Source organism: Anas platyrhynchos, chromosome 2, assembly GCF_047663525.1.
Source record: "Anas platyrhynchos isolate ZD024472 breed Pekin duck chromosome 2, IASCAAS_PekinDuck_T2T, whole genome shotgun sequence".
Taxonomy (NCBI): domain Eukaryota; kingdom Metazoa; phylum Chordata; class Aves; order Anseriformes; family Anatidae; genus Anas; species Anas platyrhynchos.
The window spans coordinates 133,043,961-133,071,779 of NC_092588.1; the positions used below are offsets into that span (position 1 = coordinate 133,043,961).

Here is a 27,819-nt window from a genome sequence, read left to right on the forward strand (position 1 = left end):
AACCCGGCGGCGGATTTCAGCAGCAGCAGGCGGCGGGGGAGGAGCCCGGCAGCCGGCTCTGGCTGCCTGGCACGGCGCAGAGCCGCCTCTTCCTCCCCACGCCGCAGCGAGGACGAGCGGCTCTCCCCGCCACACAGTAAGCGCCCGGGGGGCGGCGGCGGCTGCTGCTGGCCGGACGGGCACCGGCGGCGCCGCTGCTGCCCCGCATCGCGGCTCGGGAGCGAGGGGAGCCGGGCTGTGCCCGGGGAGGCTGCAGCCGGCCGGGGAAGGAGGGAGGGGGCGGCCGCGGCCCGGGCCCGCTGCCGCGTGGTGCCCAGGGAGCCGGGTGTGCTCGGCGGGGGCCGCGCTGCCGGGGCTCGGGGGGGAGCCGGGGGGAAAGGGCTCCCCTCAGCCAGCCCAGCGGGGCAGGAGCGGTTTGTTTCCCTCGTGGGGGCTGCTCTTAGCTGCCCCGAGGCACCCAGCAGGGCTGGAGGCACCCTCTGATGGCGCAAATTTTCTCCTCTCCTCGGTTATTAAAGCTGCTCTGCGGGGCATCTCCCCCAGCCTGGCATCGTCCCCTGACATCTCCCCGGGCTGAGACCCCGGCGTGCCCAGGTGGGACCCGGTGTGTTGTATGGCCAAATGTCAGCCCCTGCCCAGCCAAAGGGGAGAAGGGGCTGGGGAGGGGGTCCCAAGCCCCCGGGGGGGAGCGCCCGGTGGGTCCCAGCCCCGGGGGAAGCACTTGGGGCATCCCAAGGGCCAGGGGAGCGCTTGGGGCATCCCAACCCCCTGAGGAGCACCTGGGGCCTTCAGCTGCGGTTTGGCTTCTGCAGCTGGTGTAAATGCTGGGTCTGTGCCTGCTCTGTTGGCTGAGAGCACGGAAAGAGTTGTTGCCCAGGTAGCGTAACTGGGTGAACGGCTTTTTACCTCAGTACCGAAACGCGAGGGGAAGTGCTTGGACTTGTTTGATTTCTGACCATGGGGTTACTTACTTCATGCCTTGGTAAGCTGTAGGATGGGAGAGCGTTTCTCTTCTGAAAGAGCTGAAGGGATCTGCTGCTGTGATGTTACTTCAGCGGGTCACACCCAATGCCCAGAAATAAGTTGTTCTGTTTGTGGTCTATGAGGAAAAACAAAAACAAAACAAGCAAACAAACAAACAAAAAAACCTAAAAGTAGGTTTAAACTGAATTTCTTGAGTTGGACGAAGATTGCTTATCACATTGTGGGAAACTATGTTACCTTATGTTAATAAAGTCTGCTACATTCTTCATCAGTTCTCTTTATAGTCCAACAACCGATAGTCTACTTTTGGTACCTGGGTTCTGTATCTCTGCTTTCTAGGTGTCATCTATTGCATATAGATCAGGTTGATGGTTAGACTTGATCTTGGAGGTCTTTTCTAACCTAAATAACACCGTGATGCTGTTTTTTTTTTAATTGATCATGTTCTTCATTTTTAGGTAACTCAACAGCTTCACAATGTGTGGTATCTGGGCCCTGTTTGGAAGCGATGAGTGCCTTTCTGTCCAGTGTCTAAGTGCCATGAAGATCGCACACAGAGGTCCTGATGCATTTCGTTTCGAGAATGTCAATGGATTCACCAACTGTTGTTTTGGTTTCCATCGCCTCGCGGTTGTTGATCAGCTGTATGGCATGCAGCCTATCCGGGTGAAGAAGTTCCCCTATCTGTGGCTGTGTTACAATGGAGAAATCTACAATTTCAAACAGGTAAGTGTTGTAGGAATCATACATTTCTTTCTTTTTTTATTTCAAAACTGGTAGGTATTCAGAAATTGTTTAAAATGTGGTGGACTAAAATATCAGAGGAAAAAAAAGCTATCAGATGAAGGAAGAAAAAAGGAAGAAAAATTTCTGGATAAGCTGTCAATCTTTGGTGGCTTATATTGTGACAAACAGTCTTTAATATTGAAAAATCCTTTTTAATTGACAAGAAAGGAAATAGTATTTGTATCTATAGGTTTGAACTTAAAACAAAGGTTCATTCTTCGTTAATCCTTCAGGAGGGAAATTCCAAGCCCCCTTTCTCACCCACCTTCCTCTTCGTAATGCAAATGATTTTAGAGTGTCTTGCACATCAGTTATTTTGGATCTTTCTCCAGTCTGTCAGGCATTTCGTTTTTACTTCTGCATGTCAACCTAGATGTGACATGTCAGTTATTAACTTAAAACAGGAATACATATGTGTTTCTGTAACAACAACAAACACTAGGGAGAAGTTTCCAGTAGGCCACCAAAGTCCTTAGGTGTCTGCAGCTTAAGGCGGAAGCTTTGTGGAGTTTTTGAGAGTCACCTAAACAAGTCTCTAAGGCACAAAACAAGCTGCAACTCTGTCCTGTGTCAGAATATCCCTGATAGGTGTGATATTGCTGCTGAGCATTGTCTATGTGCCTCTCTCCCAGTGCTGAAATGTCCTCACTGCTTGTGTTGCTCATAAAGGGAAGTGATTTAATTCATCTCAATATAGCATATAGTGCGGCTTGCGGTTTTTGACTGATCCTGAATCATGCTGAAACTAAATGCCTAAAATGGATCATAAATTGAGCATGGTAGTATCAGAAATCTACAAATACTTTGAGGTGTCAGTACTTCTAATACGATGCGTTTTTGCAGTCAGGTTACTGTCAATGGTGTCATTGGGAATTTGACTGAAAAGAAAGGAGATTATTATTATTATTTAATCTTGTAAGTATCTGGCTCTACAATGATCTCAAAGGAAGTTGTAGCGGAGTGAGGGCTGGTCTCTTCTCCCAAGCAATAGGACAAGAGAAAATGGCCTCAAGTTGTACCAGGGGAGGTTTAGCTTGGGTATTAGGAAAAAAATTCTTCACTGAAAGGGTTGTGAGGCGTTGGAACAGGATGCTCAGGGAAGTGGTTGAGTCACCATCCCTGGAGGTACTCAAAAGATAGATGTAGATGTGGTGCTTAGGGACATGGCTTAGTGGTAGACTTGGCGGTGCTAGGTTAATGGTTGGACTTGATGATCTTGGAGGTCTTTTCCAACCTAAGTGCTTCTATGATTCTGTGTATGGCAGGGCAAAACGTATGTGAAATGTGTTGTGTCAGCAGGCTATGGTATTTGCTGTGTTTTGTGTTGTGTTTTGTGTTGTGTTTTTTGTTTTTTTTTCTGCTGTTGAAAGGAGTAAGAATCACTCCCAGTTGTGTTACGCACAGAAACCTAGGGGGAATTTAATTGTATAAAACTTGCATTACCATCAGCAGGAATTTGTTCAGTTGTTTTTGCTACCTTGGTTAGGTGCCTTCTTTCTTTATAAAGAAATTTTTGTTTCAGGCTTTCAGCTGCAAATATATATCTGAAACCTACCCAGGAATACATCATTGAAGAAACAGCCATCTAGTTTAGGGCAATGGCTTAGTGATTTTAATACTGAGTCATTCTGAGCCACCTCTATGTTCCATTAATACCAAGTGAAACCAAAGAACATAAGTTAAAGTGCAAAATCATTGGTTATGTGGGGTTTCTTCAGTATTTATGTATTTTTTTTAGTGTTTTATTGAATCTGTCATCCCTATCTTCACCCCAGGTGCCTGGAAGATGTTGAAGGGCCTTTAAAAGTAGCACCACAAGAACACAAAATACATAGTTGGTCTGACTTAGTCTGACAACTCATTTCCTCCTCCCCTACTTCACCTGCACAGGCAAAGTGAAAAGGTTAGATTGAAGGATGGAGGAAGATTATGCAGAAGGAAATACTCTGTGCATAAAACACACTGAAGAATTGCAGTAACTGCACAAATAAAACATAGTTGTTTCTGAAGTACTTTACTCTGCAAAGATGTTATCTGTGTCAGTGTGTTGGAGAGCAGAGAGTTTTAAGTAAATGTTGCTATCTCTATTATCTGACAAGAAAGTGGTATCGAGAGATTTGAGACTACAGGAAATGCTGTTGTCTTTTGTTCCTGGTCCTATTTTGAGTTGGATTTTTAGAACCAGTGCTTGCGTTCTCCTGCCATTTGTCTGTGGAGATGGGGAGGCTAAACTAGTGTTGTGTTTTTGCACTTTGACATCCCCAAAAAGAAATGCTTCTCTGAAAACCTGCTATAATGAACATTGCTTAAGACTACAGAGTCAATCTACGTTGGATGAGAAATTATCTTGGATGGTAATTTGAACACAAAAGTCTGATTTCCTTCACAGGCAGAAATGTTTATGTAACTTTGAACTGTATTTTAAACAGCTTTGTTGTTGTCTTAAACAATTACATCGGTGTTTTGTTTGTTTTTTTTCCAGTTAATAAGAAATGTTTGCAAATACTTATTTGCATTTTTCTTTTTACCTTTTCTTAGTTGCAGAAGCAGTTTGGATTTGAATATCAAACACTGGTGGATGGTGAGGTTATCCTTCATCTTTACAACAAAGGAGGAATAGAACAAACGGCATCCATGCTAGATGGTGTATTTGCTTTCATCCTTCTGGACACAGCAAACAGAAAAGTGTTTCTGGCAAGAGATACCTATGGAGTCAGACCACTGTTTAAGGTGCTGACTGATGATGGATTTTTGGGTGTCTGTTCTGAGGCAAAAGGTAAAAACAGTTGTGTTTAGTGCCTAAATAAAATTAGGTGTTGTTATTGGAGACAACTTCTTTGTCAGGCCCTCCTAAGTGTGAAGAGAAAGTGAACTGTAAGTTCAGTGATAAATGAATTATATTTAGTAGTATAAAATCTATGCATTGGTAAAACAAGCTACAGAGAATTAACATTTGAAGACATTTAATTATCCTTAATATCCCCAAAATAACTTGCAGATTGAGCCTATGGTGTCTTAAATTAACCCAAAGTTGAATATAGTCTATAGAGTTAGGCTAGATTTATGCCACAATAAATGATACTAGTATTTGTTCCTGATATTCTGTAGTGAACTGGGAAATAATGCCATAAGAACCGCTAATCTGTAAAAGCAAAGAATTTTAAAACCCTTCTAAAATTTCCTGTGTCCTTGGATATTTTTTTTTACTGATGCTTATGTTATTTGATGAACTTCTTTTCCGTTTGAGATGACACCTTTACTGTTCCTTTTTTTTTTTTTTTAACCTAATTCTCTCCAGTCTACATAAATAATACCACAAGTGAATTTCTTGCCTAAAATGACCTCTGACTAAAATGGACTTTCATGGTTGTTGTATATCACTTTTATTATCAGACTCTGATGTAAGTTGACTCCTCTACTAGTAATGCTCAGTGGTACCACAGCTGTACCATCTCTGGTTCTTGGAGAGGAAGAAAGGAAGTGAATATTTTAGGAACTGTATCCTGTAACACTCGCTGTGGATTGGTAGTCTGTCTATAACAGTAACTTAGGAACATTTTGTAGAATTCTTCAAGTAGCATCTGGGTGACCAACAGGTGCAAAACATCCTCTTTCACAAGAGGAGTGGACGTAAGTTTTGGCCACAAGTCTGATTCTTGGCTTCTGTTAAGCAACATTGTAGATGAGCCTGAAACTGATGAATTATGAAATCAGTAAATCAGTGTTAATTAAGCAATCACTTCAGTGATATAGCTTTATTACAACCCCATTATTAGCTTGACTACACTTAATTTTTAACATAAAATCAGTTATTAACTCTTCTGAATTGTCATAAGCATCTTAGATCTTGACCTGGACATCATGTATTCAGTCAGAGAAATGCTCACAGGAGTCAAGTGCTTCTTATCAATTAGTAGAATCACACTTCCTTCGTATGCTGTCAGCCTCAGCTTGAAATGGCTCAGATCTGGGTGTGTAACCTGCCAGAAGCAGAATCGTACTCCATAGTGGCAAGCTGGGCATACCACTTCCTGGATGAGAGGTCTCTAATCTCTAGGTATTTTACAAATAGGAGAGGCGGTGTTTTCTCACCATGCTCTCTAAAGGAGAGGTTATACCTGCCTCTCTTCAAAAGACTAACTGTTTAGAGACTCAAGGTGTCGTTGTCTCTAAATTCTACAGGAGATGAAATTTCAGGCCTCTACATGTCGTAACTGTTTTATTCCACTGATTGCAGTGGAATCCAATTCTGGATTGTATACATCTAACTGTCCCACATGTAGGGGCCTAACAATTTTTTCTGATCTCTAAGTACCTGAAAGTGAAGTGTTGTGTTTACTGTCACACCAACATTGCTTTCTCCAACCATGCTGCAGATGAGGAACCTAAGGACACTGCATTTTTCCCTCTACCTTTCCATAAACCAGGGCAGACTCAGACTCAGAACTATATTTTTATACCAAATTTAAGATCTGGAGAAAATGGTTTTATATAGTTTTAGTAGTGGGGTTGTTGAGTGAGATGTGCCTTAGCCAATCTAGGCCGATCTAGGTTAAAAACTCTGTAATGCTTTTTGTAACTTTTTTGTTGTTGTTGTTCCTCTTTTATCTATAGGACTTATCAACTTAAAGCATTCAGAATCCTTATTTCCTAAAGTGGAACCATTTCTTCCGGGACATTATGAAGTGCTGGATTTGAAGCCTTCTGGCAAGGTTGCATCAGTAGAATTAGTAAAGTTTCATAGTTATAAAGATGAACCACTCCATGCTGCTTGTGATACAGTGGAAAATCTGCCTTCAGGTAGTACAATAAAACACTTGCCTGTTAATTTTGATTAAAATTTTGATTAAAAACTGGAGGAAAATCATAATCTTTGAATATGAAACTTGAACCGATTGTTTTTTAAAATGTTCCATTTGAAAAAACTGAAACAACCTTTATGATGTAGGAAGTTGAGAATCATTTTTGAAGATATTTATGTACAGAGATGTATGAACTTGCATGCCCTTATTATCAAAGGCGATTCAGACGTATATATATATATTTTCCTAATCACATAATGCAGCTAATTTTAAGCAGAACTGTTAATGTTTCTTTTGTTTGTTTTTGTTCTTTCCTGGACAGGCTTTGATCTTGAAACAGTGAAAAGTAACATCCGTATTCTGTTTGAAAATGCTGTTAGAAAGCGTTTGATGGCTCACAGAAGGATTGGTTGTCTTTTGTCAGGTAAGTAGCAAGAATTCCAGTGATTACGTCTTTTCTCTCTTCGACACATCATCTACCAGTTAGAAGAAAGTAAACTGACTGTTCTGCTGTGAGGTACCTGAAGTGATCTGAATCTTCATTTGCTTCCTTGGTTACAGAGAACTTGGTGGTTTGTGACCAAAAAAAAAAAAATCCAGTTTACAGATATCTTGAAAGTCTTATGCTTTTAAGGTTTAGAGCTGGGATGTTGTCATGTTGAAACACTGACCATTTTTGATGAAGAAAAACCAAAGATAAAAGAAAAAAGAAAAAGTAGGCTTGTTACTGCCTACTTTGCTTTAGCTTCCATCCCAGACTGCCTTTGATTTACCAAATGGCAGTGGAGCATCTGGACCATAATTATTTAGTACACTCTTTTTCAGGTGAGGTAATAGCTTGTGGTTCAAGAACTTGTTCTCTGACTTAGCTGATCAATGTTGTGATTTGGTGGCTCAGTCTTGCAGAGGTAAGGCTTTGTAGCCATGGGACTGACATCTTATTCACTGTGTTTTTGTAGCACTTTGTACTTGTGGCTAGAGTTCTGGTATGCTATTCATTCACGCACTGAGCATCAATAATTACATTCATTTATCACATACTCTATTAAGTGTGCATCTGAATGAGAGAGAACTGAACAGGAAATACTGTTAGAGTATTTCCTTAGCATCATAAAAAGTAGGAGGGAAATAAACAAAACAGAGACACGCAGAGCTGGAACTTCCCAGCTTCAGTCAAAAAGCCTGTTGCAAAACCAAATTTCAGATATTAAATCAGAGGACGGTCAGCTCCTCAAATCCACATGCACACTGTGTATCTGCAGTATATCTAATGTCCTGGGCTGATATAATAACAGAGTATCTCCATGCTTCACAATTTTGAGTATGCTTGGAGCATCACAGTTAGAGAAATGCTTGCACTTCAATCACAAAGGGAGTTCTTCAAGTTCACAGTGGAAACTCAGGTGTTCATTTCCCTGATTTTCACATCCCAAGCACTTGGTTTGATTTCTACACTCATTATTTCTTCAGACTTTGCATGTCTTTTTCTAGAGAAGACGTTTTTTGTCAGGGAAGCATTCCTACAAAGGGAATCAGGGTGGGAACAGATGCAGATGCACTCAGCTGAAAAAACACATGCAGAGTGTAGGAAGCAGAGAAGAGGATTTTGCCTTCTGCTTGTTAGAACTGCAGGCAGGTGTGGGAGAAGAGGTACTGTGCTTTGATCAGTACTTCAGAGAGGGAGCAACAAGTAGAAGTGGTCAAGAAGTAATAGAACTAGCTAGAGAACCTTTTAATTTTGATGTTACAAAGGTTAATTTCACTAAAAAAATTAGAGGTGTTTTTGAAAAATGATTGGGGAAGAGTGGAATCCTTTGACTAAATGTTCTGTTGTAGGTCAGACAAAATATTTTGCTTGACTTTTACTTAATTCTGTTTGATTCAAGCAACAAAACAAATGTAAATAGTTTTATTATTACAGTATCAAATGTGTAGGTAAGAAGAGGATGGAGAGCAGTTTTGGAATGAAGAGTAAAGCCAATTGTAGCAGAGTTGAGAAGGGACATCTCTAGTGATACAACGACTTCAGAATAATTCTTGTCTTAATGCAGAATTTCCATTGATGCTTTTGATATCAAAAGTACTAGTAACTTACTGAAGATGTTCCAATAAAGTCATGTGATTATCTTGTTAAGCAGAGGTAAAGTTTTAGAAGAACTACCTTAGCTTCACGGTACTTAAAAATGAAACTTGCTCATAAGATTCAACTTTCTAGGGTTGGTTCCCTTAGAGGGAAACAAAACACAGTCAAACACCTAACCAGAAATGTGGTTTATCAGGATGGCTTTTTGTGTGTTTTTTTTTAAAGGGGGCTTAGATTCCAGTTTGGTTGCAGCCATTGTTCTGAAACTGATGAAAGAAATGAACATCAATTATCCATTACAAACCTTCGCAATTGGAATGGAAAACAGCCCTGATTTACTGGCTGCCAGAAAGGTACAGTAAATGTGGCTTCCACTTTGCAGCTGCTGAATGTTAAACCATGTAAATTAATGGTGGTAACTTCACGATATGGTATTGATTATAATGCTGATTAGTATTCATTTATTGCTATGATACAAATCAGTTTGCAGTAAATCATTTAGTACGACATTTGCTGCTTAGTTAAATCTTAAGAAAGAGATAACTCGAATCTTAGCCGTTTTTTTCTTGTTTTTGGAAGACTTTTTTGTGATTATTAGCGCGTTGTTACCAACAGGACAATCCCTCAGAGTTGTCCCAATTCTGCCTCTAGGTTTTACAGTCTATCACCATGCTATTGCTCCTATGCTATGACATCTGTATGTATGTTAAATATTGCAATTTAATTGTTATTTTATTTAATTTAGAGCCTTGTACAAACTGTACACTGGAAAGGATAACTGTGGATATACTTTGGGTATCCAGCCTGTTAAGGCATTTGAGCTGCTTTTTCTCTTCAGAGCAAATTTCAAAGTACTTAGATTCTCTGCAGATTTTGTTAGACCTTGGACAAGCAGCTGGATGTTCTGTTGCAGTCATGATTGAACACTGTGTAATTAGGGAGACTGTGTTCCCTTCGGCAAACATACCACTGCAAGTCAGAGTGGTTGCTCCAGTGTCACCTTTTCTTGGCCTTATGTCATCTCATCCTCACTGTGGCAGAAGGAAGTTAGCTGATGCTTCCAGTTTGTGTGTAAAATGGGTGTGTAAAACACAAGGTGTGTTTAAAACAATGTTTTAATTGAAATGCAATACATTATTATAACCTTTTACAAACAGGTGGCAGCACATATAGGCAGCGAACATCATGAAGTAATATTTAATTCTGAAGAGGGAATTCAGGCAATTGAGGAGGTTATCTTCTCCTTGGAAACCTACGACATAACAACAGTAAGAGCTTCAATCGGTAAGATTTTTAGTAACAATTTTTGCTTTATGTTGCTTGAATAAATTTTATGCAAAACCTTGTAGTCATCTACTAGATCCTTCCTTTAGCTGTTGTAGAACTTGGGAAATGAGACGCCCAAGTTCTGCTCCCTAGTCTTGTCTGTGACCTCACAATGAGGCAAAATGAGTTATTAGTTTCAAAGTCACAGACTGTATAAACATTGTCCAGAGCTGTTCCTGAAGTTTTGGGATTAAAAAGAAACTTGATTTTAAAAAAATTAGTTCTATAGGTCTTAGTTTTCTATTGTGATAAATATGAACCTTGGAGGAAAGGAGAAAATTTGCAGGCTGTCTGAGGCATAACCTGTATTTGAGGCTCAGTGTTTGGGTCACTGAATGTTATGATAGCCAAACAGTTATGGTTACCCCATTTCTTGAATAATACTAAAGTGAAGTATTTCTTGTGACCCTCTAGTAGTAATACGTATACACTGAAGTCAGGTAGACTTCTAATGTACATTTGATTCTGAGAAATGACAAGCCATCAGCAGGTCCTTAAAAAGGGTTGCCAACATGATAAGAATGAAAAACCCTTATCTAATGAGGCCTTCTGTGTAATGCCCTTACAGCATTTTACTCAGTTACTCTTGTGTCAGTGCAAAGCATTGTAAACAAGCTAATATACCAAACAGGCAAGACAGTTTTGAAAACTGTATGGGATAAGAAGCTAGAATTTTGCTAAGTGAAATACTGAGAATGTTTGTTTAAGAATGAAAGCAACTTTTCATTTGCCATCCTTCTTTCTTTGCAATTCTTGCTTAATATGAAATACAGCAAAATAAGTCCTTTTCAATAGATCTCTAACACTTATGTTATAAAAGTTTATTGTTTAGTAAGATGCAATGAGGGTAAGACATACTTCTGGTTAATAATTTTTTTTTTTTAAAAAGGGAAAAAAAATGCCCTCGTCTAGTTCAATCCATAGTGGTAGAGAGCTAAGCAGCAGCTTTTGCTGGTATTTTTGTTCTAAAAACTAGAAAGTTTGTTCAGGACTGTGCTGGAAATAATCTTATGCTTAATTTCTAATTGAGACAGAACAACTCTGGTATGTGTTCCTATGGGAATCCGCCAGCATTCCCAGGATCATGAACCCACACAAACACACGTCTCAATGATATTTTGAGGGCCAAGTATAAGTACACAGTTTAGATCTATTTGCAGCACTTGGTTTGTGTGGCTAGTGGTGGCTTTGAATATCAACGACATGTTATGTTAGTGTATTGAAGCAGTTTGCTACAGAAGAACATATTGTTGGAGAGAAACTTCCAAAATGCTAAATTAAATCTGTACTGTATATAATGTATCTATAGCTCTATTTTAATAACTTTCCCCTTCTTTTAAGGCATGTATCTTGTCTCCAAGTACATACGCAAGAAAACAGACAGTGTGGTCATCTTTTCAGGAGAAGGCTCAGATGAGCTGACACAAGGATATATATATTTCCATAAGGTAAATACATTTGCTGTTCAACAGGTGCTTGCACTTGTTTTTATCCCCTTCAACAGAAAACTTCTACTGAGATTTAAGGGTGCAAAGTTTGAGAGTTGGTACAGCTGTATGTTTGTTGAGACTTTCTCCTGAAGTGGCATAAAATCCAAGGGATTTGATTTAATCACTTAAAAAATAACTTTTAAACTTCAAACTTGCTGAGACTATTTCTTGTGCGTATTCTTTGCTAGTTCTGAGATCCTAAATAATCTCCTGAAAGCCTGAAAAAGAAGCTATAGTTTTGATTATCTTCAATGTATACAACGATGTATTTGCAAAGGCATGTAAAGAACTTATACCTTGTAATGTGCTTGAAGAGAGATTATATAAGTAAGTAGAAGGGAATCACAGTGTGCAAGTTGCATACATTTTTGCTTGCTGTCAAGTATTAGCTTGGCATGTTTAAATTCTCACTAAGGTATGTCACAGGTCTGTATGTGGTGATCACTGCCACGCAAATGCAGGACAGCAAGTAGTGGTTCCCTTGCTGCAGCTGTACTAGATCTGTGTGCTACATACATGTGTTTGGTTACAGGCGCCGTCTCCTGAAGAAGCTGCAGAAGAGAGCGAGAGGCTTCTGAAGGAGCTCTACATGTTTGATGTACTTCGTGCAGACAGAACTACTGCAGCACATGGGTAAAGTACAGTCTCTTGCATGATGACTAAACATGATTTAAGAGCCTAAGTGGATCATAGAATCACAGAATGCTTTGGTTTGGAAGGGGCCTTGAATATCATCCAGTTCCAACCCCCTGTCATGGGCAGGAACACCTTCTACCAGACCAGGTTGCCCAGGGCCTCATTCACCCTAGCCTTGAACACTTTCAGGGATGGGGCATCCACAGCTTCTCTGGGAAACCTGTGCCAGTGCCTCACCACCCTCAGAGTCGAGAATTTCTGCCAAACATCTAATCTAAAACCTACCCTCTTTTAGTTTAAAAACATTACTCCTTGTCCTATCACTCCACTCCCTGACAAAGAGTCCCTCCCCACCTTTTCTGTAGGCTCCCTTCAGGTACTGGAAGGCCGCTACAAAGTCTCCCTGGAGCCTTCTCCAGGCTGAACAACCCCAGCTCCCTCAGCCTGTCTTCATAGGAGAGGTGCTTGAGCCTCTGAGCATCCTTGTGGCCTTCCTCTAGACTTGTTCTAACAGGTCCATGGCCTTCCTGTGCTGGTGCCTCAGAGCTGAATGCAGCACTCCAGCTGGGGTCTTAGGAGAACAGAGCAGAGGGGGAGAATCCCCTCCCTTGCCCTGCTGGCCATGCTGCTTTTGATGTAGTGCAGGATACAGTTGACTTTCTGGGCTGCAAGTGCACGTCGCCAGATCATATTTAATTTTTTTTTTTGTCCACCCGTACCCCCAGGTCCTTCTCCTCAGGGCTGCTCTCTATCCAGTCATCACCCACATATTCATGCTTGGGATTGCCCCAACCTAGGTGCAGGATTTTGAGCTTGGGCCTGTTGAACTTCATGAAGGTTGCACAGGCCTACCTCTCAAGCTTGTCAAAAAAGTTCCTAAAAAAGAAGTTCATAAAGTATCATAAAAGTTCTTCCACCATTGAGGAAATTGTATAATTTAACTGTTGCTGTTTGAATTACTAAATGATGCAGAATATTGTGATGCAGGATGACATTATTTTTAGTGTCTAGGTCTAAACTACTCTAGGAAGAACATCAGTCTTCAGAGCCATAGTAGCAAATTGCTTGCAGCCTGTACACTGCTTCAGCTCTGCATCTAGTATAAAATCTCCATGTGACTTTGAGGCTAGGTAGCTTAATGTCTCTTAAGGGAAAATACTGAGAAGGGTTCTTTCTACCAAATACTTTTATTTGTAATTTTATTTGTTGCCTCCATTACTCTAATTTCAGTGTCTTTAAAAGCCATGTTATATATAAGAGAATATAAGTACGAAGGCTTTGTACTCTTATAGTTGCTACTGACATAGGAGAGAACTTAGTGTGCAAATGCTGCAGGATCAGTAGGCAGTAGCTTAATGACCATACAGGCTCCTTTTAATTGTCTTTTGAAAATACAAACAAATGCAGATTGTAGAAATGACTGGGAATCTTTGCTTGGTTCTGTGACATCTTTACAAATGCTGATGCAAATCCCAGTCAGCAACTTGAAGGTTCTTGGTAGTTCTCTGGGAACAACAGCATTGTTCAGTGTGGGTTTTGTATTTATTTTTTACATGAAACCACAGATGTTGCAAATCCTGTAAGATTGTAGTCTGGAAATCATTGTACTAGAAGCCGTCCAGCAGATGGCATCATAAATCATCTGAGATCTGTAGTTAATCCATTCAGACAACAAATTTAACTTTCTAGATCGATTAATTAAATTAGATAGTCATGAATATGCAAGTGAAATGTCTTTCATGTGAAAGCAGGTAACCTTGTATTTATGTGAAAGACAAAGAAAGCTTATGTGGTAGGGAATTTATAAGAGGATGATGTGTTGGGTTAACTCTGTCATTTCTGGTTTTTTTCCTCTGTTTAGTCTTGAACTGAGAGTCCCATTTTTGGATCATCGTTTTACTTCTTATTATTTATCTCTACCAGCAGAAATGCGAACCCCAAAGGTATGTAAAACTAGGGTTGGATCCAAATGTAAGCTTAGAACACGTATCCACTAATTTGTAAGCATGACTGAATAGCTGAATTCAGTCTTTGAGACAAAAGCCAAGTATGCTCTTAAATGTTTTTTGCTGGATTGTTGGACTCTTGGGAACCCTTTTCTGAGCAGACGTTCTGAAAGGAACCCATTTCTTAGTCAAGTATTTAAATCATTGTACTGCAGTTCTGCATTGTACTGATGCTCATGGCATTGTTTGTTGTTCTGAAAACAGAATGGAATCGAAAAATACCTTTTAAGACAGTCCTTTGAAGACTCCAACTTACTTCCCAAAGAAATACTCTGGAGACCCAAAGAAGCTTTCAGTGATGGTATAACATCAGTAAAGAAATCGTGGTTTTCTATTCTTCAGGACTATATTGATCAGCAGGTATAGTACCACTTGTTTGTTTGTTTTTCACATTTAAGTCTATTGAGATATTGCTGCCAAGGAGAGGCAGGACATACGCTTAGTTGGGAGAATAAATCTGGGTATGATAGTGACTTGAGTTTCATGGTGGAGGAGCAAGATAAATTTTAATCAACAGTCTTCCAGCTACCTGTGTTGCGTAAAGGCATTTGAAACTGTAGATTTAAAGTAATGCTAGAGCCTGACAGAAGTGACTATGTAAGGAAATGAGCATCATGTAAGTATCTGGATTGCAAATTAGATTATGTGTTGGCAAACACAATTTCTGGGCTAAATTTCTGAAGCAGCTGCTTCAGCTGAAGACACTTGCATGAACTTATTCTGAGGCTGAGTAGTATAATGACTTCATAATGCCCTTTCTTCTTTATTTCATTTGCTTTTTCCAAGATAATGCCCAGCTAAGTCCTTTTGCTTTTTAATGCATCTCCTTGAGTTGCTATCCACTGAATATTTACAGGATTTTTGCATTGGACAAAGCATAATCTCTAGTGTATGAAGGCAGTTTGATCACTGAGAGGAAGGATTAAGAACTCATTTTACACTGCAGCTCTGTTACCCATCCATAGGCCCAACTACACATATTTCTGTGTATTTGTCTGTCCTACCATCGACTGCTTGTATCCAACTTTCCTTCTCTACTGTATCTGCAGACAAGAAAGTCGTTGGGTCACGCAGCAGTGTTGTGCTGCCCCTACTGAGCCTGTACAATTGTGATAGGGACAAATTTCATTCAAGGCTGTGGGGAGTTAGATAGCATGTTGGCAGGGAAAGCTGCTGTAGAAATTACTTAAACTGGTACAACTTTTAATCCTTCCTTTCTTAGCCAGCTTACAGCTGCAGGTGTCTTTTGGCTCTGAGAGGTCTTTTGTTGCTGAGAGCCTGGTTATACAAGCAGAGTCAACAGCTCTGTCCGAGCTAAAAAAAAAAAACAAAAAAACCCAAAAACAAACAAACAAAAAAAACCAGGAAACCACTTCTATGGCAAAAGACTGCTTTAAGTTGTGCCAGTTGATTGACAAGAGAAGGATAGAAAAGAAGGTTATTGGGGATTTTTTTGAGCTAACAAAGGTGATTCTAACCCAAAGGAAATTACATGTAATCATATGTAATACACAGAGAAACATTAACAGCACTGGAAATATATAGTCTATATATAGTCCATAAAGATCAAAGGAGCCTATGGCAAAAATGCACCTGTGAGAAACCTATGACTCTAAAATAAATCTATTTGTATATATATATATTAAACTTATAGGCATTCAGTGGTGAATCCTTGCATGACTCTGATGTGCAGCAAATTGGCTTGTATAAATTAGAAATGTATTTGCATTTTAATCTGAATTTTTCTGTTTTTGTAGGTTGATGACCTTCTGCTTGAAAAGGCAGCGGAGAAATACCCTTTTAATCCTCCTAAAACAAAAGAAAGTTATTATTACCGCCAGATCTTTGAGAAGCACTACCCAGGACGAAGCAGCTGGCTGCCCCACTACTGGATGCCAAGATGGGTTAAAACTGCTGATCCTTCTGCTCGCACATTGAAACATTACAAGTCAGCTGCCCAAGAATAGGCTGTTGAAATAATCCCCCAAACAGAAGTACTGCAAGCAATTTGCATACACTCCACTTTAAAAATAAAATAAAAATAATAATAATAAAAAAAAGAAATATGCAAACCTAAATCTTAAATGGTCTTTAAGATGTGTTTTGACAATGCTACTGGAAATGAGAGCTTTCTGTGGTTAGTATACTATAAAATATACTATAAAATTCACCCTGCTGTACCCAAATTTGGGGATTTATGGGAAAATACTTCATGGACAAGGAACTACTTTATTCAGCAGCACTGTTTCTTATGTGGTGGCCTCAATTGTATTAATTTGCCTTGCAGTCATTTAATATATTTTAATGTGATCTCTGATTTTAGGACTTGAATAAGGCAAAGTGATGCGAACTGGTGAAGGTCCTCTGAGCATATGGCAACTTCACTGTAGCTGTTTAGTGATTTGTATATCTGGCTGTGGGATTTGGATAGGCTGTGTCTATATTGTTCTGTTCTGAGTGTCTTTGTAATAATTCCCAAGAACCTTGGCCTAGTGTTCAAAAGATACACGTAGCTACGGAGAGGTGCTAACTATAGTTTATAATCATGGTGGTGCTGGTACTTAATGAAATTAAAGGAAATCTTACTCCTTACTGTAAAGCCACCAGTTGGCCATTTTGAATCGTTTAAATGTACCACAAGTTTGAAGGTACTGTGACTGTTATCAAAGAGCAGAACAGACAAGAAACTGAGTTATGTCTTTTGTTTCTAACTCAAGGGCTTCAGTTTTTAAATGTATTTGTTATTCTTGAAAACAGAGTGTTAACCGGGTGATTTGTATCTGTCTGATGGAAGTTGCCTGACATAGTATTTCAAGAAGTTTTTCACTTATTGTGATAATGTTTCCACCTGTATGTTGGAGAGGTGGACTGTGTTGCTGTTCAATTGCATGTGATGGACTGTGTGGTGAGCCAGCCCTGTTAGCCATATATTTTAGTCAGACAAAGCACCTGCAAAGACAATGGGATTGGATTCCTTGCTTGGAAAAAGGAAAAGGAGAAAAAGCAAAACAAAACAACAACAAAAAACCCCACCTTGTTCAGTAAGCATAAAACTTTTCATTCAAACAAATTACTTTTTATTGGGGACAACTTTTTATTAATTTGTTTGGTATAGGGGCCTGCTTTTTTAAAGGTAACATTAAATATGAAGTTGGTCAAAAATATACATAAGTGCTACAGATCGCCTTGATTAACATCATGCTTTTGATGAAGTAGTCTAGTTCAATACCCCTCTCAACAAGGAAACCAAAGCAACTGTTATTTAAAAGATAAAATATAAGCAATTATTTTTTAAAGATCTTTATAAAATGATTGTCTATTTATTACTTTTTTTCCTCCCCCTTCCTAATCCTGAATTTGAATCTGTTCCAAAAGCTTTACTGAAACGTCTCTGGTGCCATGGAGCCCATGAGCTGTCCAGCTTTATTAGTAGTGGCCGTATTTTGATTTGCATGTACTTGTTTTATGAACGTGGGATGAGTAAGATAGCAAGTTCCTGCAGACTTCTTTACTTAAGGGCCACATGCTTCACCTTCTCGGATTTTCTTTAAAACAGTAAAGTATAGTTTGACTTGGCTACTGATGTGTAGAGGTTTAATACTCACTGTAAACTTCCCAAGGCACAGATGATAGGAAAAATGATAGTAAAAAAAAATAAAATATGCACAACTCTGTATGTAATGTACTTTCTGCTGCAACACTGTTCAAATGTTGCTCTTTTTTCAGATGTAGTGCTAGGCTCTGGCAGGGATAAGTAATATTGTGGAGCAGCCAGTTATTCAAGGAAATCCACCATATATATATATATATATTATTATTTTTTTTAATTTCTAATGAATTGGGCATTTACATAGCAAGGCAAGACTGCAGACTGGTGATCCTAATTATTTTTAGCTTTTCACTGAAGTGCAGAGGATAAATACTGCTTGCTGTTTTATTCTTGTTAGAGGTATATATATGAGGGGTCTTAGGAGTAAAAAGTTCATTCCCCATGTACAGGCTTGACTTTTACAGACTTTCTGACTTCTGTGAAGCTCTGTAGTTCCTTCTTTCTCTGTTTTAAGACCACAGCTACTTGGGATCATCTGATAGGAGGGAATGGGATGCAGGTCCAGAATGCCGTGCTCTCCTGTCTTGTTTTACTTTTCTTTTGTCGTTGCCTCCTTTTCTCACTACATTTCATTTGTAGAAAATTAAGCTGGACTGTTTTGACAGCTTGAAGGCAGCTAGTTAGACTAGCATGTCTGAGGTGTAGTGGAGAAGTCAAGTCAGTGGTCCACCTGGGAGGAAGGAGAAGGAGACAGATAACTCCCTGGCTTACAGGACTGCTGGGGGAGAACCTGTAAGGTTCTTGCAAAGTGAATAAAAGTGGTACTCTTTATTTTTGGTGTTGTTTGTGCCTTTTTTTTTTTTTTTTTCTCTTTGGATGTTTGCACTGCAGTCGCTCCCTGTTTTGATAAAGGAGAAGTAAACAATGTATGTGTTAGAAGCATGTGGGCCATACTAATTGCTTAAGGCTGCTCCGGGATGGTTTGAAATTATACCACAATGTTTGAAGCAGTCTCTTTTTTAAATCACAATAATGTGTAAAAGCAGCCTACGTGAGCTTAAGAGAATATGGAGAGCCCTTTAGTATGGGAAATGTCTTCTGATGGACCTCTATAAAGTGACGCTTATTTAACTGATTTCATCAAGATTAAAAAAAAAAATGCTTTTGGAAAGTTAGGTTGCAGGAACCAGTGTTTATGTCTACTCTGGAGTCTAATTACTTAGAGAATTTTATTCAAAGTTAGTGTCAATCAAAGCTGTCAGGTTTCTGTACTCAGAACTGAGATAAAATATGGCAAATTTGGGTTAAAAATAAAATACTGAAAAATTATTCTGAGACTCTGGAGGGCTGGACTTAGTCTTTTATTCTGACACAGACCTAATATATGACAAGTAAATAAAAAAAATAAAAAAAAAAAGAGTAATGTGAGGGGGATTAATACAAGGTAAACCTGTGTTTGAACTGGCTGTTGAGCAGTGAACCCCAAAGACTGTGGAGCTGAGGTACAGGAGAGCCTGTGTGCTATTATAGTTAGGTAAATCTCATATTCCTCAGGTGTTTCCTAAGGGCAGCAGCCATGCACATGAAGCACCTGGATGATGCTGGTGAGGTGTGGAAGGTTGGGGGTTCCCATTTTGTGGGAATTCTTTATTTACATATGAACTGATCCATTATAGTTGGCATAGGGGCTGCAGTTAGGAAGCTTTCAAAACGGCATGAATGAACCTGACTGCGGTAGAAGTAATGGCTTGTGTTTTTACAAAGCTTGAAAAAGGAGAGAAGGAACTGAAGAAGAAGCAAAGGTGGTTTGTGCTGCTCTTGTATTTTGTAGGTTGGTGGGGTAATGTATGCTTGAGTTTGGATCTTTCAAAATGCCCAAGGAGCTACAACAGAAGATGCCAATGGTACCCTAAGAGCCAGTCAATGCTACTGTTCCCCTGTACTTGGGGGTCATAAGAAGAGTTTGCCACCAGGTTTTCCACTGCAGAGCATCAGACTTTCACCCCTTGCTCTGCATGCATGCTGTGGGGCATGAGCCTCTGTCTGAGGAGGGCAAGATATAACTCCAGCAGGCCAAAAACGGTCTGTCAAAGTCTGAATTTGGAGTGTTACTTTTTCTAGCGGCTTTCTATCCAGCAGATGGCAGCCGCTGTTAACGTGTCGGTGCAAACAGACTCCGTGCATGGTGAAAACTGCTTTCCATCCTGTTTCAGTTGTGCCTGTAGCCTGTTTTTTCACACGTGCTTGTTGCTCTTTTTTTTTTTTTTTATGAGCTTCATGGAAGTGAATTTAATAAACAGTAAATTAGAATAGCAGCGAAGATGATGAGGGGAAAAGTAGGTTTAATTAATCTTGCTCACAAGATACTGTGCAGAGCTTCTTACTCTGGTGCTGCAGGTGAGAAGGCAGCAAAGAGTTGAATACATTAATATTGAGTGCATTCAATATTAAATTTTAAAATAATTTAAAACTGCTTACAATATTATAAATTGTAAATGTGAGTTAGAACAGGTATAGAATGCCAATTCTAAGGAATATGGTAGGTAATGCAGCTGGGGAATGGGAGATGTTGATTTTACCTCTGAAGTCTGCCCTTCCACCCTATTTTTTGTCACAGTTAATATATGGATCATGGGATTTCAGATGGTGTATGACTCTGTATGCCTATGAATCCTCCTAGGAAGTTTTACAGGTGTGCACAGGGGCCATACCTCTGCTTTTTTTTTTTTTTTTTTTTTTTCTTCCCTCAAAATAATTAGTTTGGCTTTTGAATAAACACTGTAAAATGCAGCACATCATATGCATTTAGATTTCGTATTTCTATATATGGAGCAATCCATGTGTTCTGTGAGCTTTGTGTGATGACATAATGGTGCAGAGACTGTACCTCAGAAAGCAGAATAAAATCCTGTCAGGAAACATCATCTCCCAGCAACTCTGGTGATACAAAGGCAGCATGCAGCTGGTTGTCCAGTTTGACCAGCACAGCCTTTCACCTGCTCTGGGAGGACCCTGGGAAGAAGCATCGTGCACTACTGGGTGCTTTGTTGCGGAATTTGCATTGAGAGGATGGAATAATGGATCCAAATTAGTCCTTTAGGGAATTGTAATCCTGGGTAAAGAAAATTGAAACTGACCTCAATTTCTACATTATAATCATCTTACAGAAGCCAAAGAGAGAGGCAGAACGATCTGGTTGCAAAAGCAGCCTCCATTTCTGCTACTGTCATGGCTATAAAGAGTTGTCTATATTAATAAACTGTATTATTTAACATCTCTCACCACTGCTCTTGAAGATTGCTCTTAACACCTGGGGCAAAATGTATATTAATACAAATTACTTTTGATTAAAACCATTATTATTTTAGCACAAAAAGGAAGGGGGTGGTAGAAAGGAATGTTCTCTTTTTAAATATTTAAATACTCATTATACCAAAGTGATACAAATTACTGGCTGACTGACAACTTGCTAATAATAGCTTAAAAATGCAAATAGAGCTATTATCCCAATTGACACTAATTGGAACTCTTTTGGCAGCCTCTGAGGGCAGGGCAGGAAGATTTGATTGTTTCCTCCAGCTTAAATCATGGTGGTGAGGAAGTGTAGGGAAGCTCTGCTGTGGATACGCAGGTTGCCATTGCCTGGCCTTTTAATGGGCTACCATCTGCGGACGTTGCAGTTCATTATGGTGTATTTCATATTTCCATATTTCAGAAATATTCTGAAGTTGGGATTTCCGTGCACAATTTCAGTGAATTTCATGCTACGGACTGGCCCCATGTGGCTCAGGCTCTACTGGAGCCGAGTTGGTGCCATCTGTGGGAATCCAAGCTTCAAACGCCCATTTCCTGTGTAAGCCCTTTGTTGTATTTTCTGAATTATAAAGAGGATTTATTTTTTCACTGCTTGTAACTGAAAAGTCTGCTGACATAGAGGCATTCAATACTGTTTCCCCACAGCCTTTTCCTGCAGAAACTGGCTGCTCATGGCTTGGAAGGATGAACTCTTTGCTGGGTAAAAATGTGGCTGGATGGCTAGGCCCAAGGGGTCATTGTGAAAGGAGTTAAATACAGTTGCTGGACGGTCACAAATGGTGTTCCCCAAATGGGCCCAGTATTGGGACCAGCTTTGTTTCATATTTTTATTAATGACATTGATGAGGGGATCGAGTGCACTGAGTTTGAAGGTGACACCAAGTTGGGCACGAGTGTTGATCTGCCTGAGGGTAGGAGGGCTCTGCAGAAGGATTTGGATAGGCAGGACCAATGGGCCAAGGCCAGTAGCATGGCATTCAACAAGCCGAAACACGGGGTGCTGCACTTGGGGCACAACAACCCCGTGCAGTGGTACAGGCCTGGGGAGGAGTAGCTAGGGGTGCTGGCTGACAGACAGCTGAATATGAACCAGCAGCATGCCAGGTGGCCAAGAAGGCCAACAGCATCCTGGCCTGCATCAGAAATGCTGTGGCCAGGAGGACCAGGGAGATGATCGTCCCCCTGTACTTGGCTCTGGTGAGGCCGCACCTCAAGTACGGTGTTCAATATTGGGCCTCTCACTACAAGAAGGACATCGAGGTGCTTGAGTGTGTGTGGTAAAGTGCAACAAAGCTGGTGAAGGGACTGGAAAACCAGACATATGAGGAGCAGCTGAAGGAGCCAGGGCTGTTTAGTCTGGGGAAAAGGAGGCTGAGGGGAGACCTCATTGCTCTCTGAAACTGACAGAAATGAGGTTGCAGCAATGAGGGTGTTGGTCTCTTGACTCAGGCGACAGGTGATAGGATGCAAGGAAAAGGCCTCGCATTGTGCCAAGATTGGATATCAGGAAGAATTTCTTCACAGAAAGGGCAGTTAGACATTGGAACAGGCTGCCCAGGGAAGTGGTGGGGTTGCCATCCCTGGTGGTATTTTAAGAGATGTGTGGATGTGGTGCTTAGGAACATGATTTAGTGGTGGACTTAAGTGTTAGGGGATGTTTGGACTTAATCTTGAAGGTCTTTTCCAACCTAAATTATTCTATGATTCTAAATCAGTATCAGTGTGTATGCAGAATCTGGCATAGAAGATGACAGAGGTGCCTGCTGGAAGAAAGAACTAAGTCCTTCCTATGCATTGCATAGCAAAGAGGTCAGTATGTCAGGTGTTATTGGTGACATTCAAAATATGAGACAGCCTCCTGGATTAAGGCGAGGCATCTGTAGTGACACCCCTGTGATGCTCTGCTGGATGACAGGCTGATATGTCTCTATTAGTTACTCTCACTGTACTTTCTATTTTCTAGCGACTATTGTCTTGCTGTCTGTGGTTCTCCACCCTGGACAATTCTGTCTGCCTCCTCTCCCCTTACACTGAAATCCATAGATTAAGTTGCAATAGCACCAGTGTTAGGAATTGTATTGAGGTCAGGGATATGGTGTGGGGTACCCCTGTGCTTCCCTGTGAGCACCCTCAGGCTCTGTATCTAGAGTCACATATTTTCCAGCTGTGTTTGTCATCATTTCATACAGACTCTTCTCTGTTGCTGTCACTGCACTTGAGTGTATTGTACAATGAAACCTAGTGTGACAGCCTGCTCTTTGCAGTAGATGAGTTACTTACAGAAAAGATGTGTTAACAATTTGACGGTCACTGGGAAAAGGGATATGTGCATATGAGGGTACTGTGACACCCAGCTCTGTTTTCTGAAATAATGCATTTTATGTCACGTTTTGAGGCACAGTGAAATGCCACTCTCAGCACAGTTCTTGAAGCATCTGGTTTCCTAAGAGGATAGGAAAATTGGACTTGATTTTTCACTCCAACATAGACTTTCCTCGTGAACTGGAGAAAACCTCACTGCCCTCTTCTGTGGAGCTATTTCCTGCTCTCAAAAGAATGCTGTGAAAGTAAATTCGGGAACAACCAGCTGAGATTCATATTTTCTTCACTTCTGGCTGCATATGCTTTCCTTGATACAATAATCTTGATTTGAAGTTTTCATCAGGAAGGTGTTATTTATTTATTTATATATCTTTCCTCTCCTGCAGGGGAAAAAAAAAGGCATGGGGACCTTGGACTTAAACATGGTGTTTGGAGACAGTGAGACAGGCTTCCCTCTCTTTGCACTGTAACTCTGAGTTGACCACTTAGGTTGAGTGAGTCCATGCTTTGATGCTAAATGTGAGATGGTGATGTTTGATAGCTTCTTTCTTACTGAATCATGTGTTCTGCCCAGTCGTGTCTGGGCATCACCAAAGATATATGGCTGAGAGCAATATGCCATAGTGTCAGTGAGCCCAGCCAGAGCTTTGAGCTCAGGATCTGGCCAGACCAGAGAAGTCAAGGAAAGAAATGCTACTACGGTGTTACTCAGGTGAATGAGAGCTTGTGGGTGCTGGCTTGAGAGAAAGAAGAATGCTGGTTTGAGTGCACATTGGCAGGGTGTGGTTGTAAAGTGGATATCATAAAAGCAAAAGTCTGGACCCCATCTGGGTAGGTGTCAGGTGAGAAAGGGGATGGAGCTATAGCTGTTCTCCCAGAAACCTGCAGCCTTGCATGGAGACACCACCAATGGTGGTGGTATCTGAGCAAATTAATATGGGATCCCCTGTGGTAGGATAAGCTGACATCAAATGAGTTGGGCCTTTCCAATGCTTGGGCTCAAAGACAACTTGTTAGTCTTCTTCCCTGCGTGTGCCCCCTGCCCTCCGTTTTTTATTTAAATCGACATCCTTCATCTCAATGGAGACTTGGAGATGAGATTTCCTGTTTGAGTTATAAAAATGCAAACCAAAATCAGCTGCACTACATGCTGGGTGAATAATAGAAATGTTTTGCAAAATCCATCTGGTTTAGGTCATCTCTGCTTAAGCAAGACGCCTGTTAAATAGTGAAGCGGAGGACTGCGAAACACTGTGACATTCTTTGGGGGATTGAAATCCTCAGCTCTGCTGAGCGGGCGACGCGTCTGAGAGAAAAACAACGCCTTGGAGGGCTCTGGATGTAAACAAATTTTGCTTGGGGAATTGGGCAGAGCCACAACCCAGAGATGTAAGTTAGCTGAGTGACGGCACCACTTGTCTCCATCACCACCTATCCTGAGGGATGTGGCAGAGTGGGACGTGAAGACCTGCAAGCCCAAGGTGCCCTAGAAGTAGAACAGAGAAGACAAATCTTCTCACTCTTAAAGTGATGGCACCTGAACTACCTGTCTTGCCTTCTGGTCTGTAGAAACATCCCAAAGCAGACATGTTGCTGTACCCTGAGCTTGCAGTTCCTATTTCTGAGAAGGATTTTTCATAGATTCATAGAATCACAGAACAGCTCAGGTTGTAAGGGACCCTTAAGCACCAACTAGTTCCAACCCCCTGCCATGGGCAGGACACCTCCCACCAGACCAGGTTGCCCAAAGCCCCATCCAGACCGGTTTTGAACATGTCCAGGGAGGGGGCATCCACAGCTTCTCTGGGCAACCTGTTCCCGTGCCTCACCACCCTCAGAATTAACTTGTTCCTTGTAGCTAACCTAAATCTCCTCTCTTTTAGTTTAAAGCCATTATACCTTGTCCTGTTACTCCCTGACAACGAGTCCTTCCTCATCTTTCCTGTAGGCCCCTTTTAAGTACTAGAAGGACACTACAAGGTCTCCCTGGAGCCTTCTCTCCTCCAGGCTAAATAACACCAACTTTCTCAGCCTGTCTTCACAGGAGAGGTGCTCCAGCCCTCTGATCATCCTTGTGGCCCTCCTCTGGACTTATTCTAACAGGTCCATGCCTTTCCTGTGCTGGTGCCCTAGAGTTGAATCAACATTCCAGGTGGGGTGTAACGAGAGCAGAGCAGAGGGGGAGAATCCCCTCCTTTGCTCTGCTGGCCATGCCACTTTTGATGCAGCCCAGGATACAATTGGCTTTCTGGGCTTCAAGTGGATATTGCCAGCTCATATTTATTTTTTTATCCACCCATACTTGCAAGTCCATCTCTAAAGGACTGCTCTCTATCCAGTCATCGCCCACCCTATATTCATGCTTGGGATTGTCCCAAAGCAGGTGCAGGATCTTGAGCTTGGGCTTGTTGAACTTAATGAAGTTTGCACAGGCCTACCTCTCGAGCCTGCCAAGGTTCCTCTGGATGGCATCCCTTCCCTTCAGCATGTCATCCTCACCACACATCTTGGTGTCATCCACAGAATCCCTCTCCTTATCCTGCAGCCTAAGGAAAATAAGAAAAGTACCTAAACTGGAGTAGCGGAACTTCCCTGGCGTGGAACAGAGACAGAGACACTGTCCTGAAAGGACACTGGGACACTCCTTTCCTGGGCTTGATCACCAAGCTGGGGGCAGCAAGGTAGTTCTGAGCCTTTCCAGACTTGAGTAAGTGCCAGGCTTGACTACAGATGCCAGCCGATTTTTAAATTATTATTTAAATTTTAGGTTTTCTTGAAACCAGTTTAGCGTTGTTTAAACAATGTGTTGTATCTTTTGGTAAATCCAGGTAGAAGTTCCCAGAAAGCAATGGCTGGTTGGGTAGTGTTTGCTTGGTGTTTTTATGTTTGTTTCAGAAGCACATTGGATTAATTTAGTGATTTTAACTATTTTAATACCTTCCTGAGTTCAGTGTGCTTAGTAGTCTGGTGGAAAAATTCACTTTTTCTCCTGATTTGTGCTCAGGGCCTGGTGGCTCACACTCGCCACATGCTGACCACGTCCAGGCAAATATGTTTCTCTTAGTTAAGCTGTCCATCCTAGTGCAGGACTGCCAGGCCTGATCTGTGCCATGAAATTGTTTTCAATAAAAAAACAAACACAAACATACACAAACATGAAATACAAAACACTTAATTCAAAGGAAAACTTATTTTCTCTTTTTTTTTTGGTTTTGCCATGGTCTAAGATAAAAACATTTATATTTTATTTTCAGAAAGGTATTTACCCTAAAACTATACATAGGTCTAATGAAACAAAACATGATCTAGTGAAAGATATCCCTGCCCCCAACAGGAGGGTTGGACTAGTTTAAAGGTCCTTTCCAACCCAACCCATTCTGTGGTTCTATAAAAATGGAATTAAGTAGCCCCTTGAATGCTTCATTGACACAGCTAAAAATCCTGTTTAGTCCAGCCTGAAAATCACTAGTTTCTACTGATCCCTTCCCTCTGGGAAGTAAGGTTTTTCCATGTCTGATGATCTCAGCAGCTTCTAGTGATGCTCAGGACCTTGAAGAAGGGACTCAGCAACATCCAAAGAGCAGGACACCAAAGAGGCCAGTCAGCTACTAGATGGGGTCTATATTGGGAAACAGGACCTGAAGTAAAAGTGAAATGATTAAATAGTTTATATTGATGCATATGTTATCAGTAAGACAATTAGCTGCCCCAAGTAAGTTAAAATGCATCTAACTTTGGTTTACATAGATAAATATAAATAAATATAATATAAATATTTATTTATTTTTATAATATGTATTATATATATGTAATATATATATAAATGATCTAGATCTCTCTCTTTTTTTTTTTTTTTTCCTCCCCTTGTCTCACTTTATCTTTCAACCAGTACTTGTGGTGGATGCCAGGCTACAGGAATTTCATTCAGACCTCTCAGCATGATTTATTTATTTTTAAATCACACCTCCTTCACTGTTAAAGAATTAAATGATTTCAAAATAGCTCAGGGTGATTAATGTAGGGGTTTGTGCAGATATTTCTGCTCTGGTGCAGAAGAACACAAGCTGAAACAGCTGGAGCTGTCAGACGGCTCTCCTGTCATGTTTAAAATTAAGCATGGCTTACTGCCCCAGCTTGAAATAGAAAAGAAGATAAATGTAATGACTAACGCTCTGTAGAAATGTGCCCTCTATGCAAATGTCTTATTGAAGTAGTCTATTAAAGAAATAATTACTGTGATGTAATATTTTTTCATCGTGGACATTTTTTTTTGTATTTTTTTTTCAATTCTTTCCTTTCCAAATACATTTTTTTCCCCCATTTTTTTTTTAAATCTTTTGCTCTGTAAGATTGTGAAGAGGTATTTGTGTTGATTTCCTCTGTCTCTTCCTTTTTGTTAACATTCTTCTTCTCTTAGCATGCAAATGACCAATTAGAGATTTTTATGAGATAATGAAACAGTTTAAATTTGCAACTACTTTCCAGAGGTGACCCGGCTCTATCAAAGTTTCTAGGAGGG

At 40.6% G+C, this 27,819-nt stretch overlaps 1 protein-coding gene across 2 annotated transcripts; it reads left to right on the forward strand.

Annotated features, from left to right (window-relative positions):
- On the forward strand, positions 1-18,494 carry ASNS (asparagine synthetase (glutamine-hydrolyzing)). 2 transcript variants are annotated; one of them, XM_027450840.3, is made up of 12 exons: positions 1-136; positions 1,443-1,710; positions 4,309-4,546; positions 6,385-6,570; positions 6,895-6,996; positions 8,881-9,008; positions 9,813-9,939; positions 11,323-11,429; positions 12,004-12,104; positions 13,969-14,050; positions 14,318-14,473; positions 15,871-18,494. In XM_027450840.3, the coding sequence occupies exons 2-12, from the start codon at positions 1,462-1,464 to the stop codon at positions 16,078-16,080; spliced, it is 1,686 nt and encodes a 561-aa protein (XP_027306641.1). In that variant the 5' UTR covers positions 1-136; positions 1,443-1,461; the 3' UTR covers positions 16,081-18,494. The 2 variants fall into 2 exon arrangements, with proteins under 2 accessions (XP_027306641.1, XP_027306642.1); XM_027450841.3 differs by lacking the exon at positions 1-136 and adding an exon at positions 480-594.
- Positions 18,495-27,819: the final 9,325 nt, after the last annotated feature.